Here is an 18,158-nt window from a genome sequence, read left to right on the forward strand (position 1 = left end):
TCTCTCAGTCTGAGCACTGATGGAGGGATTGTGCGTTCTTGGTGTAACTCGTGCAGTTTTTTTTGCCATCCTGTACCTGTCCAGCAGGTGTGATGTTCGGATGTACCGATCCTGTGCAGGTGTTATGACACGTGGTCTGCCACTGCGAAGACGATCTGTTTTCCGTCCTGTCTCCCTGTAGCACTTTCTTGGGCGTCTCACAGAACAGACATGGCAATTTATTGCCCTGGCCACATCTGCAGTCCTCATGCCTCCTTGCAGCATGCCTATGGCACATCCACGCAGATGAGCAGGGACCCTGGGCATATTTCTTTTGGTGTTTTTCAGAGTCAGTAGAAAGGCCTCTAGTGTCCTCTTAAGTTTTCATAACTGTGACCTTAATTGCCTACCGTCTGTAAGCTGTTAGTGTTAACGACCGTTCCATAGGTGCATGTTCATTCATTGTTTATGGTTCATTGAACAAGCATGGGAAACCGTGTTTAAACCCTTTACAATGAAGATCTGTGAAGTTAATTTGTAAAAATCCAAATATCTTTGAACGACGGTCCTGAAAAAGGGATGTTTCTCTTTTTGCTGAGTTTACATATGTAGCACAGGCAAAAGCATTTTTTCTGCTTTGCCAAAAAGGTAGTTGTGTAATTTAGAACAGTATCTTGCAGGATTCAATAGTTGGAATTGTAAGCGTTGTTTCCCTGTCTCTTTCTCTGCGGTTGTCATTGGACTCCAGAAAGCACAAAACCCTGTCTGTCCTCAAACATGAGTTGTGGGCAAAGACACAAAACATCCACATCAAATTGAATATTTTTCTTGGTCAAATAACATGGGAAAACTTTTTGTGCAGTATTAATTTACCATCCTTTCAAACCACAATGTCAATGTACATTAATGTATTGTCCATAGGCTAGTCATACCTTTGTACCTGTTGACTTTCCATCACCATGAAGAATAACAATGCACAATACAGTAATTGAGTTCATTGCGACATCAAATGGTTTGTGATGTGGCTCAGTTGGTAGAGCATGGTGTTTGCAATGCTAGGGTTGTGGTTTCAATTCTCATGGGGGACCAGTACGAACAAGTATGCACTCATTACTGTAAATTGCTCTGGATAAGAGCATACACAGTACAAAAATGTAAAAGGAATGAATAGACCATTACAGTTTTTACAGAAATAAATTGCATTTGCAAAGTATTTCAAGAAACTGGAAAGCATATCAAGCAAGTATTTTTATATTCCACAAGTATTATCAAAATTACTGTTTTGTACAGATAATTGTCAGGTTCTAGTTACAAACGCTGGTAAACACTCAAATATATTTAGTAAATTAAAAAATCACAAAAGTAGGGCTTTACTAATGCTGCATTAGGGGACCGATATATACAGCGCGAGCGAAACATTTTTTTTCTGCATACAGATATACTTGACTAAAACAATTTCATTTGTATAAAATCACATATCTCTTATGAACGGGAATACTGTGAAACAGATTTCACAAATTAAAATCACATGTAGCTTATTTGCTCGTGTTTAACCGTTTTTTGTGTCCAACAATGAAGATTATTAAATATGTTTATTTGCTCAGAAAAGTTGAGACCAAAATAAATGGGCCGCGGGCGGTTAGTTGGCGAACCCTGACCTACAGTTAGCTTGTAACCATTTTAATAATGGGATTGATTGGCCGGTCCTATTGGTCATAACACCAGTGACGTCGTTCAGTCTGGGCTGGTACAGTCGGTCAGAAAGGACAGGTTTCAGATTTATTCTGATTGACCTTGGTGCGCAAGACCCAAACATAACACCGACCAACCGACAGGATGACAATCCAAGGTTTACCGTTACCTCCAATTCCATCGTTGCCAATGTCAAGCCCAGTAGTAATCGAGAGTCATGGATTCCAGATATCTAAAGGTAAAGCAATTGCTTTTATAGTTCTCTAAGTTAACGGCTGCCTAAGTGAACTTTATGAATACACCCTGTGAATAGCCTGTCTATTAATAATGAACAGTTGATCTATTCAAAACACTTGCCGTATTTAGGCACAGCTCCAGTCCCTGTAAGCACAAGTTATGTAGCCTAAATATAAGGACATTTACCTTGTTTACTACAATCATTAGCCCACTGCACCCAATGATACTTGAAAGCAACCATTTGAGAGAAGCCATAAATATAGTCAGTTGCGTAGCAGGTTGTTGATCAGGACAGTGGACATTCACCAATCAATTTCAGGTTAGGACAACCTTACCACCAGTCAGCCTAGTGCACCTCGCTAGTCTGTCAGGTGTTTTGTGTGTGGCCATTACTTCGGCAGCTAAGCCGCTGTAGCCTGTGCTCAACAGTTCTTGCTCTCCAAATCCTTGACAAACTCGATTGTTTTCATAAGCCTAATTATGTAAATAAATGTGGCTCTATGCTATCTGCCATTTTGTTGACCATAGTACATTTGTAGATTCCAACCAGTAAATCGCCTCTCTGTTTACGTGCGTGCGCAGAGCTCCAGAACGCATGTTGGCCCAGCAGTGCCGCGATATCAGATTTCATAGCGGGTTATGTGGGGCTAAAGGCCAGGCAATATATTGGGGCAGTTGTGGCACTCGGTCCTGCTAGAGAAGTATTGTTATGTTTAAAACCAATGTCTAAGATGTCCATTCTAATCGCCATGGCAATGTAAACCTACCATAGTAGGCTAATCTTTCCACATTTTAAAATAAGAAGAGGCGTTTAGTCTAGCCACATTTCTTGTGTTGTGATCCACTAATAGGCTACGTGCGCATATATTCATGGATTAGAGAATATGCCTTTTACCCCGGACCTGTCCTATAGTGTCACGTTCTGACCTTAGTTCTGTTATTATATCTTTGTTTTAGTATGGTCAGGGCGTGAGTTGGGTGGGTTGTCTATGTTCGTTTTTGTATCATTTTGGATTTCTGTGTTCGGCCTAGTATGGTTCTCAATCAGAGGCAGCTGTCAATCATTGTCCCTGATTGAGAATCATAGTTAGGTAGCCTGGTTTCACTTTTGAGTTGTGGGTGTTTGTCTTCCGTGGTAGTACCACACGGGACTGTTTCGTTCATTTCACGTTTATTGTTTTGTATTTCGTAGTGTTCAGTTTATGTATTTAAATAAACATTATGGACACTTACCACGCTGCAGATTGGTCCTCCGATCCTTCTCGCTACTCCTCCTCAGAAGAGGAGGACGAAATCCATTACATATAGGCCTAGTATGCTTCCATAATAGCGTTTCAAAAAACGTAACTTGAGTAATAGTGTTGTTTATAGACCTTTATTACAAAGTTAAAGAGGAAAACCTGGTCTTCTGTAAGGTGAAAATCCTTTCTGCATACCTTAACTTTAATTAAACGCAGTCTCAAATAGCTGCCTGCCCCTTTTAATAGCCGGGCAAGGGCACACATTAATTTCAACAAACAGTGAACCAAATGCACACATTGATTTCAGAAAATAAACACGTTTCAAATAAATGTGGGGTCTAAATAAATTATTTACGAGGTTACCATGAATTACCATGAATTGTTTAAGATGTTTAATGTTTGAGTGTTGTTTAAAAAATGATGGCAATCTGTTTTTATCGCCAGTAAGGCCTGTAAGAAACTGCTAGGCATTGGCTGCTAACCAAGGGATTAGGGTTCCTGTCTTGAAGCACGGTTTCCACTGCTGGATTTTTTCTGTTTTACCCCATCACTCACAGCATAAGATATACACATTTTACACTGAACAAAAATATAAACAGAAGATGTAAAGTTTTCTGAAATAAAAATAACCCCAAAATGTCATATACACAAAAAGCTTATTCCTCTCAAATGTTGTGCTCAAATGTGTTTACATCTCTGTTAGTGAGTATTTTCCCTTTACCAAGATAATCCATCCCCCTGTCAGGTGTGGCATATCAAGAAAGTGATTAAACAGCATGATCATTACACAGGTGCACCTTGTGCAGGGACAATTATAGGCCACTCTAAAATGTGGATACAACACAATTGCACAGATGTCTCAAGTTTTAAGGGAGCATGCAATTGGTATGCTGACTGCAGGAATGTCCACCAGAGCTGTTGCCAGAGAATTGAATGTTAATTTCTCTACCATAACCCGCCTCCAACGTTATTTTAGAGAATTTGCCAGTACATCCAACTGCCCTCACAACTACAGACCACGTGTATGGCGTCGTGTGGGTAAGCCGTTTGCTGATGTCAACGTTGTGAACCGAGTGGCCCGTGGTGGTAGGGTTATGGTATGGGCAGGCATAAACTACGGACAACAAATACAATTGCATTTTATTTACAGGAATTTGAATGCACAGAGATACCGAGACGAGATCCTGAGGCCCATTGTTGTGCCCCTCATCTGCCATGTTGGCCCACCTCATGTTTCAGCATGATAATTACCTTGAAAACAACAGGCGAAAATCTTCGACACAGTCTAAAGTTCTTATTTTACCTCAGTGCTGGTAACAGCTGAGAACTGCTAGCTAATTGGCAAGCACAAAAACAGTCAACAACTTTGGGAGTACAGACCCCCAGAAATGGACTGATCGCCCTCTAGTGGCGAAAGTCAGAACTGGCAAAAACGCACAGTCATAGAGGAGAATATTTTTTCTGTCAGTTACCACGTTTCCATTGACAGTTTTTATGTGAGTAAAGCCATACCATATTTTTTTTTTAATGACAGCTCTGATGGAAACAGGAAGTTTCGGTACAATCTCATAAATGCCGACAGATCATTTGTTCATTCGACATGATGGGATTTTTTGTGTCTTTAAAATGAATTATGCGAGCAATGACGATGGAAACACCTTTATATCGAAGTAAACTTGAAGCCAGGCGATGATGTGTGTGGTCCTCCCACAATAACTCGGGAAACCATGCAGTTTAAATTACACTCCAGATTAAATCAATTATGATGAACTTCACAGGTTGGTGAAAGTGCATGGCGTGAGCTTGATGATGCTCCTTTCTGATGCATTTCCAGGGTCTTATTCTGGTGACATGATGATCAATGCTTGACTGCCGTTTTGACAAATAAAAACATCCTCACTCTTATCTATAATCTCATCATGTAGTCTAGCCTACCAGCACTGTATCTGCCAGCTGTTGGCTACAGAGCATGTGCCAAGACTAGAGTAGAGACATTTGCTATTTAACACAACAGTTTGACAAACTATCCATAGAGTTGAAAATGCGATGGAAACATTAGATTTTTATTCAGTACATGAAAAATGAATAGAACCTTTCTCTAATAAGTGCCTGTTGTGTTCAGTATTTTCAGCAAATAAAAGCCTGGGCTATTAATTGAAGTTTCACAGTAAATATGTATTTTCTGACTTTTGATCTGTACATTGTAAAACATTTCTTGTAAAATGTACAGTAATTTACTGGCAGCAATTGGCCAGTACAGCTACTGTAATCCATTTCACAGTAGTACATTTTTGGTACCAATATTTTTACTGTAATCTAATTTACAAGTAAAACGTTTCTTTAACCGTTACTGAACATGTTGTAGTTAATCATTTTCACGGTAACTTGATGGCAGAGCAATTGAAACACTGTAAAAGTTCATTTTAAACTGCAAGAAAATTTTATATATATATTTTTTAATTACAAGGGATTATAGCAAGCAGGTTGGCTGTAGGTATTTGCATATAACAGCATATTCATGAAAACTAGGTGTTTTACATCACTTGCACTTCTAGAGGCCTAACCAAAGGCTTACAAACTGGCTGTGATTACAGGGCAACACCGATCAAATGGACATGGGAAAATATTAAAACATTAACAGGTTTAAGGCGTGACACCTCTCTGATTTGATCCCTATATACATTTAATTGTTAGGGAACTACTACCACATATCACTTAAATTGGTACAGTACTCTCACTAATGGGTGCAACAAATATTAAGGCACACATTAATACACAATATGTACACATTAGTGCTATTTCAGCCATACCCATTGCTGACAGGTGTATAAAATCGAGCACACAGCCATACAATCTCCATATACAAACATTGACAGTAGAATGGCCTTACGGAAGAGCTCAGTGACTTTTTAAAGTGGCACCATCACAGGATGCCACCTTTCCAAAAAGTCAGTTCATCAAATGTCTGCCCTGCTAGAGCTGCCCCGGTGAACTGTAAGTGCTGTTATTGTGAAGTGGAAACATCTAGGAGCAACAACGGCTCAGCTGCGAAGTGGTAGGCCATACAAGCTCGCAGAACGGGATTGCCGAGTACTGAAGCGCGTAAAAATCGTCTTTCCTCGGTTACAATACCGAGTTCCAAACTGCCTCTGGAAGTAACGTCAACACAATAACTGTTTGTCAGGAGCTTCATGAAATGGGTTTCCATGGCCGAGCAGCCACACACAAACCTAAGTTCACCATGCGCAATGCCATGCGTCGGCTGGGAGTGGTGTTAAGCTCGCCACCTGGAGTGATGAATTACACTTTACCATCTGGCAGTCCAAAGGACAAATCCGGGTTTGGCAGGTGCCAGGAGATCGGTACCTGCCTGAATGCATAGTGCCAAATAAAACATTTGGTGGGAATAATGTTCTGGGGCTGTTTTTCATTGTTCGGGCTAAGCCCCTTAGTTCCAGTGAAGGGAAATCTTAACGCTACAGCATACAATGACATTCTAGATGATTCTGTGCTTCCAACTTTGTGGCAACAGTTTGGGGAAGGCCCTTTCCCATTTCAGCATGACAATGCCACCGTGCACAAAGCGAGGTCCGTACAGAAATCGTTTATCGAGATCGGTGTAGAAGAACTTGACTGGCCTGCACAGAGCCCTGACCTCAACCCCATCGAACACCTTTGGGATGAATGGGAACACTGACTGCGAGCCAGGCCTAATCGCCCAACATCAGTGCCCAACCTAACTAAAGCTCTTGTGTCAGAATGGAAGCAAATCAAATGGCTACCCAGACTATTTGCATTGCCCCTTCTTTGCTACTGCTACTCACTGTTATTATCTATGCATAGTCACTTTAATAACTACCTACATGTACATATTACCTCGACACCGGTGCCGCCGCACACTGACTCTGTACCGGTACCCCCTGTATACAGCCCCGCTATTGTTATTTACTGCTGTTCTTTAGTCATTTGTTATTATTATCTCTTCCTTTTTGGGGGGTATTTCTCTTAAAACTGCATTGTTGGTTAAGGGCTTGTAAGTAAGCATTTCACTGTAATACACCTGTTGTATTCGGCGCATGTGACAAATACGATTTGATTTGAAATCCCTGCAGCAATGTTCCAACATCTAATGAAAAGCCTTCCCAGAAGAGTGGAGGCTGTTATAGCAGCAAAGTGGGGACCAACTCCATATTAATGCCCATGATTTTGGAATGAGAAGTTCGTCAATCTGGTGTCGACATACAATACCCATAAAAAGTTTGGACACACCTACTCATTCAAGGTTTTTTAAAATATATTTTTTAAACTATTTTCTACATTGTAGAATAATAGTGAAGACATCAAAACTATGAAATAACACATGGAATCATGTAGTAACCAAAAAAGCTTGATTATTCTAGTTTCTTCCGCAGTCTTACATCTTGGAGGTAGAAACTGTTAAGGAGCCTTTTGGTCCTAGAATTGGAGCTCCGGTACCGCATGTCATAGCAGTAGCAGAGAGAACAGTCTATGATTTGGGTGACTGGAGTCTATGACAATTTTTTGGGGGGGCGGGGCTTTCCTCTGTGACACAGCCTACTATATAGGTCATGGATGTCAGGAAGCTTGGCCCCATGATAGTTTGTGGGTGATGTGGACACCAAAGAACTTGAAACTCTCGACCTGCTACACTTTAGTCCCGTCGATGTTAATGAAGGCCTGTTCGGCCCTCCTTTTCCTATAGTCCATGATCAGCTCCTTTGTCTTGCTCACATTAAGAGAGAGGCTGTTGTCCTGGCACCACACTGCCAGGTTTCTGACCTCCTCCCTATAGGCTGTCTTATCGTTGTCGGTGATCAGGCCGACCACCGTTGTGTCGTCAGCAAACTTAATGATGGTGTTGGAGTCGTGCATGGCCATGCAGTGGTGGGTGAACAGGGAGTACAGGATGGGACTAAGCACGCACCCCTGAAGGGCCGCAGTTTTGAGGATCAGTGTGGCAAATGTGTTGCTGCCTACCCTTACGATCTGGGGGTGGCCTGTCAGGAAGTCCAGGATCCAGTTTCAGTGGGAGGTGTTTAGTCCCAGGGTCCTTAGCTTAGTGATGAACTTTGTAGGGAATTTGGTTTTGAACACTGAACTGTAGTCAATGAACAGCATTCTCACATAGGTATTCCTTTTGTCCAGGTTGGAAAGGGCAGTGTGGAGTGCAATTGAGATTGCGTCATCTGTGGTTCTGTTGGGGCGGAATGCGATTTGGAGTGGGTCTAGGGTTTCTGGCATGATGGTGTTGATGTGAGCCATGACCAGCCTTTCAAAGCTCTTCATGGCTACCGATGTGAGTGCTATGGGGGCGGTAATCATTTAGGCAGGTTACCTTCGCCATCTTGGGTACAGGGACTATGGTGGTCTGTTTGAAACATCTAGGTATTACAGACTCGGTCAGGGAGAGGTTGAAAATGTCAGTGAAGACACTTGCCAGTTGGTCCGCGCATGCTCTGAGTACATGCCCTGGTAATCCGTCTAGCCCCGCTGCCTTGTGAAGGTTGACCTGTTTAAAAAGGTCTTGGTCACATCGGCCATGGAGAGCGTGATCACACAGTCGTCCGGAACAGCTGGTCCTCTCATGCATGCTTCAGTGTTTCTTGCCTCAAAGCGAGCATAAAAGGCATTTAGCTTGTCTGGTTGGCTCGGGTCACTGGGCAGCTCGCGGCTGGTTCTCCCTTTGTAGTCCATAATAGTTTTCAGGCCCTGCCACATCCGATGAGCATCAGAGCCAGTGTAGTATGATTCAATCTAGTCCTGTATTGACGTTTTGCCTGTTTGATGGTTCGTCTGAGTGCATAGCGGGATTTCTTATAAGCTTATGGCTTAGTGTCCCACTCCTTGAAAGCGGACGCTCTAGCCATTAGCTCGGTGCGGATGTTGCCTGTAATCCATGGCTTCTTGTTGGGAAATGCACGTACAGTTACTGTGGGGACGACATCGTTGATGCACTTATTGATGAAGCCGGTGATTGAGTTGGAATACTCCTTAATGCCATTGGGTGAGTCCCGGAACATATTCCAGTCTGTGCTAGCAAAACAGTCCTGTAGCGTAGTATCCGCATCATCTGACCACTTCTGTATTGAGCGAGTCACTGGTACTTCCTGCTTTAGTTTTTGCTTATAAGCAGGAATCAGGAGGATAGAATTATGGTCAGATTTGCTAAATGGCCATTATGTTACTGTAGATTTTCAGAACAAGGATTGTAGAATTCCTAAAATACAGTATATTACTGTATTATGTGGGGTTACTGCAGTCTCACTCACAGGTGCAACAAATATAGGCTCTTACAAGGCATGCCTTAAAATATGTTTAATATTCCCCGCCCACAAACATTTTCCCACAATGCACCATTATTAATACTGTAAAACACATTTTATGGTATTTCACTGTGCATTCTGTGTTTTACTGTTGAAATGACAGAAAGGTCGTACAGTGTGCTGTAAAACAATGTATGGTATTTTACTGTGCATTCTATGGTCAACCACTACATTCAGTTAAACAGTGTCATACTGTTGATTAATACAGTAAGTTACTGATAAAATTACAAAAACTGCGAACAGTGTACATGTGCATTCTCTCTGTTTATGTATGCCTGTATGTGTTATTGAATTTCAGACCAGCTGACTGTCCTAGTGCCAGTGGTTGTGGCGGCTGCTCTAGGTGGCTTCCTGGTTAGCCGGTACTTCACTGGGCGTAAGAAAAGCCAGGTCAACAACTGTGTGTGTAAGGACAGTGCCAAGGTGGTGCACAGCTTCGACATAGAAGACATTGGCACCAAGGCCGTCTACTGTCGCTGCTGGAGGTCCAAGAAGGTGGGCACTTCTTCCTGTATTTGCCTTGAGACTTGGCTGTAGACTCCTATGGTCCCTGGTGCCATAGTTGGATGCCATTGCAGTCTATAGTCATGTCTCAGGGCAAATTATTCACTATCATTATCAAATATAATTTGCTATTTGGCCGTTTTGCGAAGTGTAGTTTGTTATGGGATTTTTAAGGCGATGGCTGGTGAGATTATACCTTATGTTATTTACTTCTTTGTGTAAATGTCCCCTTTGGGTATCAAAGTTTTTTCAATTTCCCCACAGTTCCCCTACTGTGATGGTTCCCATACCAAGCACAATGAGATCACTGGGGACAACGTGGGTCCCCTCATCATCAAGAAGAAGGATGCTTAACCAACCTCCATTTCCCCTTCTCGCCCCTCCCATCAAATCATCATTCAACACCATTCAGTCACAAGGTGCTACCCTTTATTTCGACATTATCTGACACAAGAGGGTACTTTCATTTCCCCTCTAAGACTATTGTCTATTCCAGTGTTCAAAGTACAACCTTTAGGAATATATATTGTTAATGTCCAAAAGAAATACATGTTCTAGTGGATATGACAGACTTGATGGTGATGTATTTTGGCCCGTATATTGTGAATAAAAGTTTTCTTAAAGTGGTCAGACTTGTGTGTCTACTGTCATTCCTTTCCTGAGACGTATAAGGCCGACATGATGTGGTGCTGATTTTATGTCTCACTGCAAAGCAGTTTATGTGCGCCAATGTATGCCATTTTACCCACCGACACAAGGCAATATTTTCTCTAGCCGCTAGGAGCTGCTCTCGCTCAACTAGCAGGCATGAGGATTACGATTTGGCAGCCCCCTCTCCATGTTATTGCTGCCTAGGCTGGCAGCCACACACACACACACTCAGCCTCACACCCAGCCTCACACCACAGCTGGCTATGTGCCAAAAATGCAGGACTCTTGACAAGAGGTGGAGTGGACTACCCTGCTTAGTACCCTGAGAAGTACGAGGCTGATGCAGTGCACCTCTAAACGGGCCACAACACCCTCGCCCTTCTCGCCTGATGGCACATACACTGTTACAGTCTGGCTTCCACCAGCATCACATGACATGGGAAGGAACACACACACACAACATACAATAACTCACATGTCAGTCTGATGAAATTCATTCAGGCCAGAAAGTGATACCATAAACAGTCTCAAAAAGCATTTTCCAATCATTTGTTTTATTTCCAAGATAATTAGCCCTGTATTTCAGGACTTTGGCTTTGTCACCTGTCTTTTTCTATGGTTTTGTAAAATGTTGTGTGGCACAGAAATGAAAGGAGCACAGGAATTTGCTATTGTGGTCAAGGGGTCATTTTTCTGCGGTCTCATGACCATGACTCCAGTTCGCTTTTTGTGTAACGCCCCCCAAATCTATGAAGTGTGTTTGCATGTTCCACTCTGTGAGTGGCGGGCACGAGGAGGTGGGAATGCGAGACGGGAAAGGCGAAGGACCTGTGCAGCTACCGAATTGGACAAATGGTTTACGGCTCCGTTGTTTTGTGTGATCACTGCAGATAAATATTGGATATGTCTAATAGTTAACAATATCGTATTTTTTTTCCATCTCCCTTTATTTATTCCAATATTCGTGGAAGACACCACGGACAAACCACTGGACACTGGGGCTCCGGTCAGCTCGCATTGCATTGGTAGGTGCACGAATTACGAAAGGATGTGTTAATGTGATATTAATAATATATTGAAGAGAGAGTTATGACCTATTCATACCTTTACAGTACTACAAATTACATCACTCGAACACCCACGTTATCGTTTATTGATGAAATATAGCGTATTTTATGTATCTATTGCGACCGTGTCGTGCGCGCGCGTACCCTGGACTGTCACAGAGTCTAGACAAAAGGTAGTTTCGAACTCGATGGCATTCAGAGGTAGATATTGTATATTCTCTAGCCTGGCTCACATCACAACTACAGTAGTCAAATCGAAATGCGCGCTCCAAATTTGACTGGCGCATATGCGCAATAGGCTATTTGTTTGTGGTATTCCATTATTGCATAGATTTGTCCACCTTGGAACTCAAGTGCAACCACACGCAGTCTATCATAACTTAAATGTATAAAGCGTCACGTTATTCAAAATATATAGTTTCTTAGTCTCAGATGTAGCCTATATTTTGAAGACATTTTACATGCTCACTCAAACATTAAATAGGCTATTATTCCCTTAATTACACTTAGGCCTGTGTCTTACAATGTCATTATTGTCTCCTTCACTAAAAATAAAACCAACTATCGACCAATGCCTCTCTAATAACATCTACTTATTTTCTCCCCCTCTCTGCTTTCTTTGTCTCTTTTTCCCCGTCTCCCTCCATATCTCCTTCCCCCTCTTCTCTCTCCTCCATCTTCCTCTGTTCATCTCCACAGGGTATAAAGGTGGCAGAGAGGATAATGGGAATATAACAGCTGTCAGAGAGTTGTGATTGGCTAACTGACAGCTGGACTGCTGTCACCGCTCTAACCTTGGCATTGCCCTGCCATCTCCCACCCCCACCCAGTATAGCAGATACCCTGGACATGTCTGGCCCTTCCTCTCCAGAGCAGCAGAGAGCCAATAGGATCCTCAGTGAGCCTCTAAGACGAAGCCTGAAGCGCTCTCATCCCTGCTCCCTCTCTGAATATCTCAACAACACTAACAGACTATCCCACCGCCATAGCTCCAGTAGTATGGGTGTCAGGGGCCTCCTCCATCCCACTGCAGCCCAGCACAGGCCAACCCACCCCAGGCAGACCAAGCCTCGCCGGGCCCACTCCTCCAACATAGACCTCTGGGACTCTCCCAGTGGTCTTCACCTGGCACATGCTGCAGAGCTGCTGATGAGGGCTGGGGCCTTGACACTGACCCCCACACCCAGGGACCAGGGCCCTCTGGGCGGGCTGGGGGCCGGGGAAGCTGGGGTGGAAGGGGAGGAGATGGAGGGGGGGTCCGGGGCTGAAGGGGACGGCACGGGTTGTGTGGCAGACTTCCTCCCACTGCTAGGCTGCTCCTGGTTCCCCTTGAACCCAGGCCTGTTTGCTCTGATGGCAGGGGGAGGGGGGTTCCTGACTAGTGGTGGAGGGTCAATGGGGATAGCTGGCGTTGGGGAGGGTGTGGAGGTGTTGCGAGGCGAGAGCTCGTCCACTGGCGGCGGCGGGGGAGCTGGGAGAAGGAAGAGGAAGCGATGCGGGGAGTGTGTGCCGTGTCGACGTACAGGGAACTGTGAAGAGTGCAGCGCCTGCCGCAACCGTAAGACTGGACACCAGATCTGCAAGTACAGGAAGTGTGAGCAGCTGAAGAAAAAGGCAGCCACCGGGTTCGAGGTGAGAGGAAGTGGATAAATACACACTATTATTTAGAATGGGCATTAATAGGGCAGTCTGACTTTATCTGAGGTCTGACAACTCCTCTCCAAAAAATATATACCTCTGTAATACCACTGTAGTTGCACTACACTATATATGCAAAAGTATGTGGACACCCCTTCAAATTATTGGATTCGGCCATTTCAGCCACACCTGTTGCTGACAGGTGTGATTTTGAAATGAGATGTTTGACGAGCAGGTGTCCACATACCTTTGGTCATGTAGTGTATGTTAGTGTGTTACTTTCGGGCGGTGTAGTAGTCTATATGCATGTGTTTGTGTTTTAAGTGAACCACAGCTTTCTGACCCCTTTCATCTCCTTTCATAGAAGATGGTGTTTCCATCAGGAGCAGCATTTCCATGGCTACAATAGGATTCCGTCTATTTGGAATGTGATCATGAACATTGGCACTCTGGACCTACAAAAGAAAGTCAATTCAGCTGGCCTTGTTGGATTGGCTTGGAGAGTACAGAACCTTCGACAATCAGAAGTATGAAGATGAAAACCCAATGAAAGAAAAGATAAGTCACACCAATGGATTTAGATATTGTCGGGCCAACATGAAGCATCTCATGAAGCACAGAGTATTGTATATGAATAGAAAATGTTATTCCTTTTTATATTCCATTTTTGGAACATTTTGTCATCGAAGCTTCTGACCTGGATGTTTCCGTAAAAGCCAAACCAAGAAGGACAGACTGGTCATAATATGATGTTTATGTTTGTTTTTCTATTCATGTCACAGTTAATAAAGAATGAGTAGTAGATGTACTTAGGTCATGATTAGTGTCTAGTTCTTACATCTCTACGGTCTGCCTTCTGAATAAAGACAAGGAAACTGCCTGTCTACAGTATGTGTGTGTTGGGGTGAGTATGTATTTCTAGTGTGTCTCTTTGTGTATTTCAGGGGCTGACTGATCCCTCTCCATTTCCTGTGAGGCTTATGTGTGTGTGTGTGGGGGGGGGTGTCCTGGGGGGAGGCATGCATGATGGCCTTATCACTACCTTCCAGACACACACACACACACACATATATGACCAAAAAGTACACATACCAAACCTATGCGCACATGACTCACCACATACTCAACACATTCATGCACACACTCTCTCTCTCATTCCCATTCACACACACGCTCTCTCTCTCTCATTCCCATTCACACACACGCTCTCTCTCTCATTCCCGTTCACACACTGATTCAATTTCAATTTCATTCACAAGCATGTAGTATGCAGACACACACTCATTCTCACACACACAGTGAAGGCCTCAATAACATGGTGAAAGCAGAGAGTGTCCAGCTCACACAGACGGGGGGGTGGAGGTTGCCGTGACGATGGCTGATAAGATAGGACCTTAATCTTCCACAGTTCGCTCCGGGGGATGGTGGACAGCGTAACCATGGAAATGGCAAGGCGAGATGTCACGCTATAATTGGGCCATGGTTGCACTTCCTGTGTGCCTTCAGTCAGGGGATCACAGAGAACCAGTGTGTGTGTGTGTGTCCAACAGAAGTCCTGCCAACTCAGGGTAAAAAGCAGACAGGCACACTGTTACAGTTTTCCACTGAATAAGAAACATGTCCTATCGTGCATTTCTTTCTCTCGCGGACAAAGGGATTTTATATTCCTGAATCTCCAGATTCCCCTTGTGCCTTTCCAGTAATTTGGAGATTAATCCCCCTTCCCCCGGAAATCTGTGTCACCCGCTGGCCGCGAGGTCTGGAGCCTCCCCAAACGCCTGCAGAGTCTGGCTCTGCTGCCCTGCAAGATGGCAGGAGGGAGAGAGAGAGAGAGAGGAGAGGGGGAGGGGAGAAAGGAGATGGAGAGACAGCAGGAGATGAAGATAGAAGAGGGAAGAGGCAAATACAAAAAGAGAAAGGGAAGGGGTCGGACAGATACCTAGAGAGATGGAGAGATAGAGATATAGAGGTAGGAGAGGGATAAAGATGGATGCGTTGTCGAGAATACAGACTGACCCTGAGTCTGTCCTCTCAAACCACAGTTGGACCTAGCTATGTTAGTCGCTGCAGCCAGCTGCTGCATGGCTCAGTAACGCTACACTGGTTGGATCGTACTACAGTAGCTCTAGCAGGGCGTCTTAGAAGAAGAGGTTCCTGAATCCTAAAGACACACTTTCATCTGTCCTGGTGGGACATAAGACATGCTTTATTGAGTTGGCAGAGATAGAGTTATGCTGAGTGTGTGCATATAGCCACCCTGACATTCAACTACCGTGTGTGTGTGTGTGTGTGTGTGTGTGTGTGTGTGTGTGTGTTTGTGTGTGTGTGTGTGTGTGTGTGTGTGTGTGTGTGTGTGTGTGTGATCTTAGCGCCTGTTTCTGTCGCCATCCGGCCGCCACTCGCTAATCAAGTTACCACTAGCCCCTTTTGATCCTTTGTTAACCAGCTGCTGGGAACTCTACTAGTGAACCAGAGCATGGAGTTCCATGTAAACAACAACCACTGGAGAGCACAGCATGCAACACTACTGCAGCCCTCCTCTCACTGTTTTATGAAGGAGCTTCAGAAAAATGACTGTAACCCATCTTTAATTATTCTAGTTTTTAATTCATTCCACCTACACTACCTGTGACCTGTGTGCGTCTGTGTGTGCGCACATGTGTGTGTGTGTGTGTGTGTGTGTTTGAAATCTAGATGTAATCCTACCCCAGAGTAGGGTGAATGGTAGGTCTGGTTGTCCTCGACCTCTCTGGTCACCATGGATACCACTCACTACAAATGAAACAACAGAGGACTCCCTTTCTCTCTCTCTCTCTCTCTCTCTCTCTCTCTCTCTCTCTCTCTCTCTCTCTCTCTTTCTTAATTCTCTCTCTCGCCTAAGCACACCCACACCCACAGACACGCACATTTCTTCAGATTTTTATTTAGCTGAATTAGAGACCAACAGGTCAAAGAAATACAGGTATGTGTTTTGCACAAGCATGTTTCACACGCAAAATAGAAATAGCCTCCTCAAACAAATGCAGTTACAGTGCAGATATACAAAACATGATATGACTAGAAAGCCTACGAGGTTAGACTGTTAGATAATGAACACAATTAATAAAGCAAAAGATCTGGTAGCTAAAAACATGAGAGGATGGTTTGACCTATGACCCAAACATACCAGGATGGTTTGACCTATGACCCAAACATACCAGGATGGTTTGACCTATGACCCAAACATACCAGGATGGTTTGACCTATGACCCAAACATACCAGGATGGTTTGACCTATGACCCAAACATACCAGGATGGTTTGACCTATGACCCAAACATACCAGGATGGTTTGACCTATGACCCAAACATACCAGGATGGTTTGACCTATATCCCAAACATACCAGGATGGTTTGACTTATGGCCCAAACATACCAGGATGGTTTGACCTATGGCCCAACATACCAGGATGGTTTGACCTATGGCCCAACATACCAGGATGGTTTGACCTATATCCCAAACATACCAGGATGGTTTGACCTATGACCCAAACATACGAGAGACAGCAAAGTGAAAATAAATTATGCATAATTCCTGATTAGAAACGTAAAGCTAAATCTTTTCCTCCACCCCATGTACAAATCAGATACAAACTTCCATGTAACTATGTAGAAATAGCTCTTGTATTAACCATGTCCAAACCTCTTGTGTATTTAGGTTCAAGGAGAGGTGGAACTGTATAACTACCATGCAGTCTCCACAAACCTTCAACGAGGGGGGCACTTCACCAGAGTACCAGTGTCAAGCATTCCTCCCACTCAGCTGTGCATGTCCACCTTTAACTCGGCTAAGTTTGGAGCTCCTATTTCTCTGCACCGTTCCTCAGGTGAGTGTCTGTCCGTAGGTCACTTTTACCTGGTATTCAAATGAGCTCTTCAGGTGGGCAGTACCTCTTCTGTGTGATTGGTTGACCGTGGGTGACCCCAGTGTTACCTCAGAGAGGACCTGGGCACCAGCTGCAGGTGCGAAGGTTTGGTGGGCACAGGGGGCTTGGCGATGGGAGAGGATGTGGCAAACGTTCTCCTGAGCTGGGCCACCCGACCACCAAAAGCTGGGCTCTCCTCCTCATGATTGACCACCACTAGAGAGATAGAGAGGGAAAGGATTGTATAAATATCTGTTAAGTCAATGAACTTGAATCGAGTGTAGGAGTAGACATGTCATTCCAGAGAAACATGCGCGTGCCTGTATGCACACACAAAAAGACACTCTCTGCATAGTCGGAACTAGATGCACAAGCATTTTGCTACACTCGCATTAACGTCTGCTAACCACGTGTATGTGACCAATACATTTTGATTTAATTTGATTCTCTTTCTCTCTCACCTCCTCTGCCGTGTGGGCGGGCCTTCTCTGTGACTGACAGCTGGGGTTGTAGAGACAGGCTGATGTTGCTGTGGTGGGGTCTGTGGCAGAGGCCCCAGTCCTTTAGGTCGTCTGTGCTGTTGCCTGACTCATTGTCGCTGCTGTCCTCCACGGGGTCCTTTGGGTCGTCCTCAGCGCTGCCTGAGTCGTGGTCCTCCTCAGAGTCCTTAGAGCCGTCTGAGTCTACCTGGAAATAGAAGAAAACTGTTGAGCTACATCCGGTATGGTAGAGATGACATATTTCTCTCCCTCTTGCCCTCTCTTTCTGTGTCTCATATGCATACACATCACACACACACACATACACATCACACACACACATCACACACACTTCGAAAAAACACTTACGCTGAGTTGCATCAGTGTGGCTGATTGTGAGCTGGTTTGGTGGTTCTCTCTGT

At 44.1% G+C, this 18,158-nt stretch overlaps 3 protein-coding genes across 4 annotated transcripts in view; 2 read left to right on the forward strand and 1 right to left on the reverse strand.

The window, feature by feature from the left end:
* Nucleotides 1-1,701: 1,701 nt before the first annotated feature.
* Nucleotides 1,702-10,629, forward strand: zgc:110843 (uncharacterized protein LOC541492 homolog). The gene is made up of 3 exons (XM_042303256.1): nucleotides 1,702-1,909; nucleotides 9,792-9,988; nucleotides 10,262-10,629. Exons 1-3 carry the CDS (start codon nucleotides 1,816-1,818, stop codon nucleotides 10,349-10,351), a joined length of 381 nt encoding a protein of 126 aa, XP_042159190.1. The 5' UTR covers nucleotides 1,702-1,815; the 3' UTR covers nucleotides 10,352-10,629.
* A 93-nt stretch (nucleotides 10,630-10,722) lies between these two features.
* Nucleotides 10,723-14,233, forward strand: LOC112221181 (CXXC-type zinc finger protein 5). Its single transcript, XM_024383334.2, has 3 exons — nucleotides 10,723-11,673; nucleotides 12,415-13,347; nucleotides 13,718-14,233. Exons 2-3 carry the CDS (start codon nucleotides 12,565-12,567, stop codon nucleotides 13,760-13,762), a joined length of 828 nt encoding a protein of 275 aa, XP_024239102.1. The 5' UTR covers nucleotides 10,723-11,673; nucleotides 12,415-12,564; the 3' UTR covers nucleotides 13,763-14,233.
* A 2,027-nt stretch (nucleotides 14,234-16,260) lies between these two features.
* Nucleotides 16,261-18,158, reverse strand: part of zgc:92242 (SH2 domain-containing protein 4A) — a 9,724-nt gene continuing 7,826 nt past the window's right edge. For both annotated transcript variants that reach the window (XM_042303258.1, XM_042303257.1), the window contains 3 exons: nucleotides 18,106-18,158; nucleotides 17,719-17,944; nucleotides 16,261-17,473 (listed from right to left, as the gene is read on the reverse strand). The exon at nucleotides 18,106-18,158 is cut by the window's right edge and continues 183 nt beyond it. In XM_042303258.1, the coding sequence (XP_042159192.1) occupies nucleotides 17,322-17,473; nucleotides 17,719-17,944; nucleotides 18,106-18,158 (431 nt within the window). In that variant the 3' untranslated portion in view covers nucleotides 16,261-17,321. The remainder of the gene's footprint in view (nucleotides 17,474-17,718; nucleotides 17,945-18,105) is intronic.

This window comes from Oncorhynchus tshawytscha, linkage group LG21, assembly GCF_018296145.1.
Source record: "Oncorhynchus tshawytscha isolate Ot180627B linkage group LG21, Otsh_v2.0, whole genome shotgun sequence".
Lineage (NCBI taxonomy): Eukaryota > Metazoa > Chordata > Actinopteri > Salmoniformes > Salmonidae > Oncorhynchus > Oncorhynchus tshawytscha.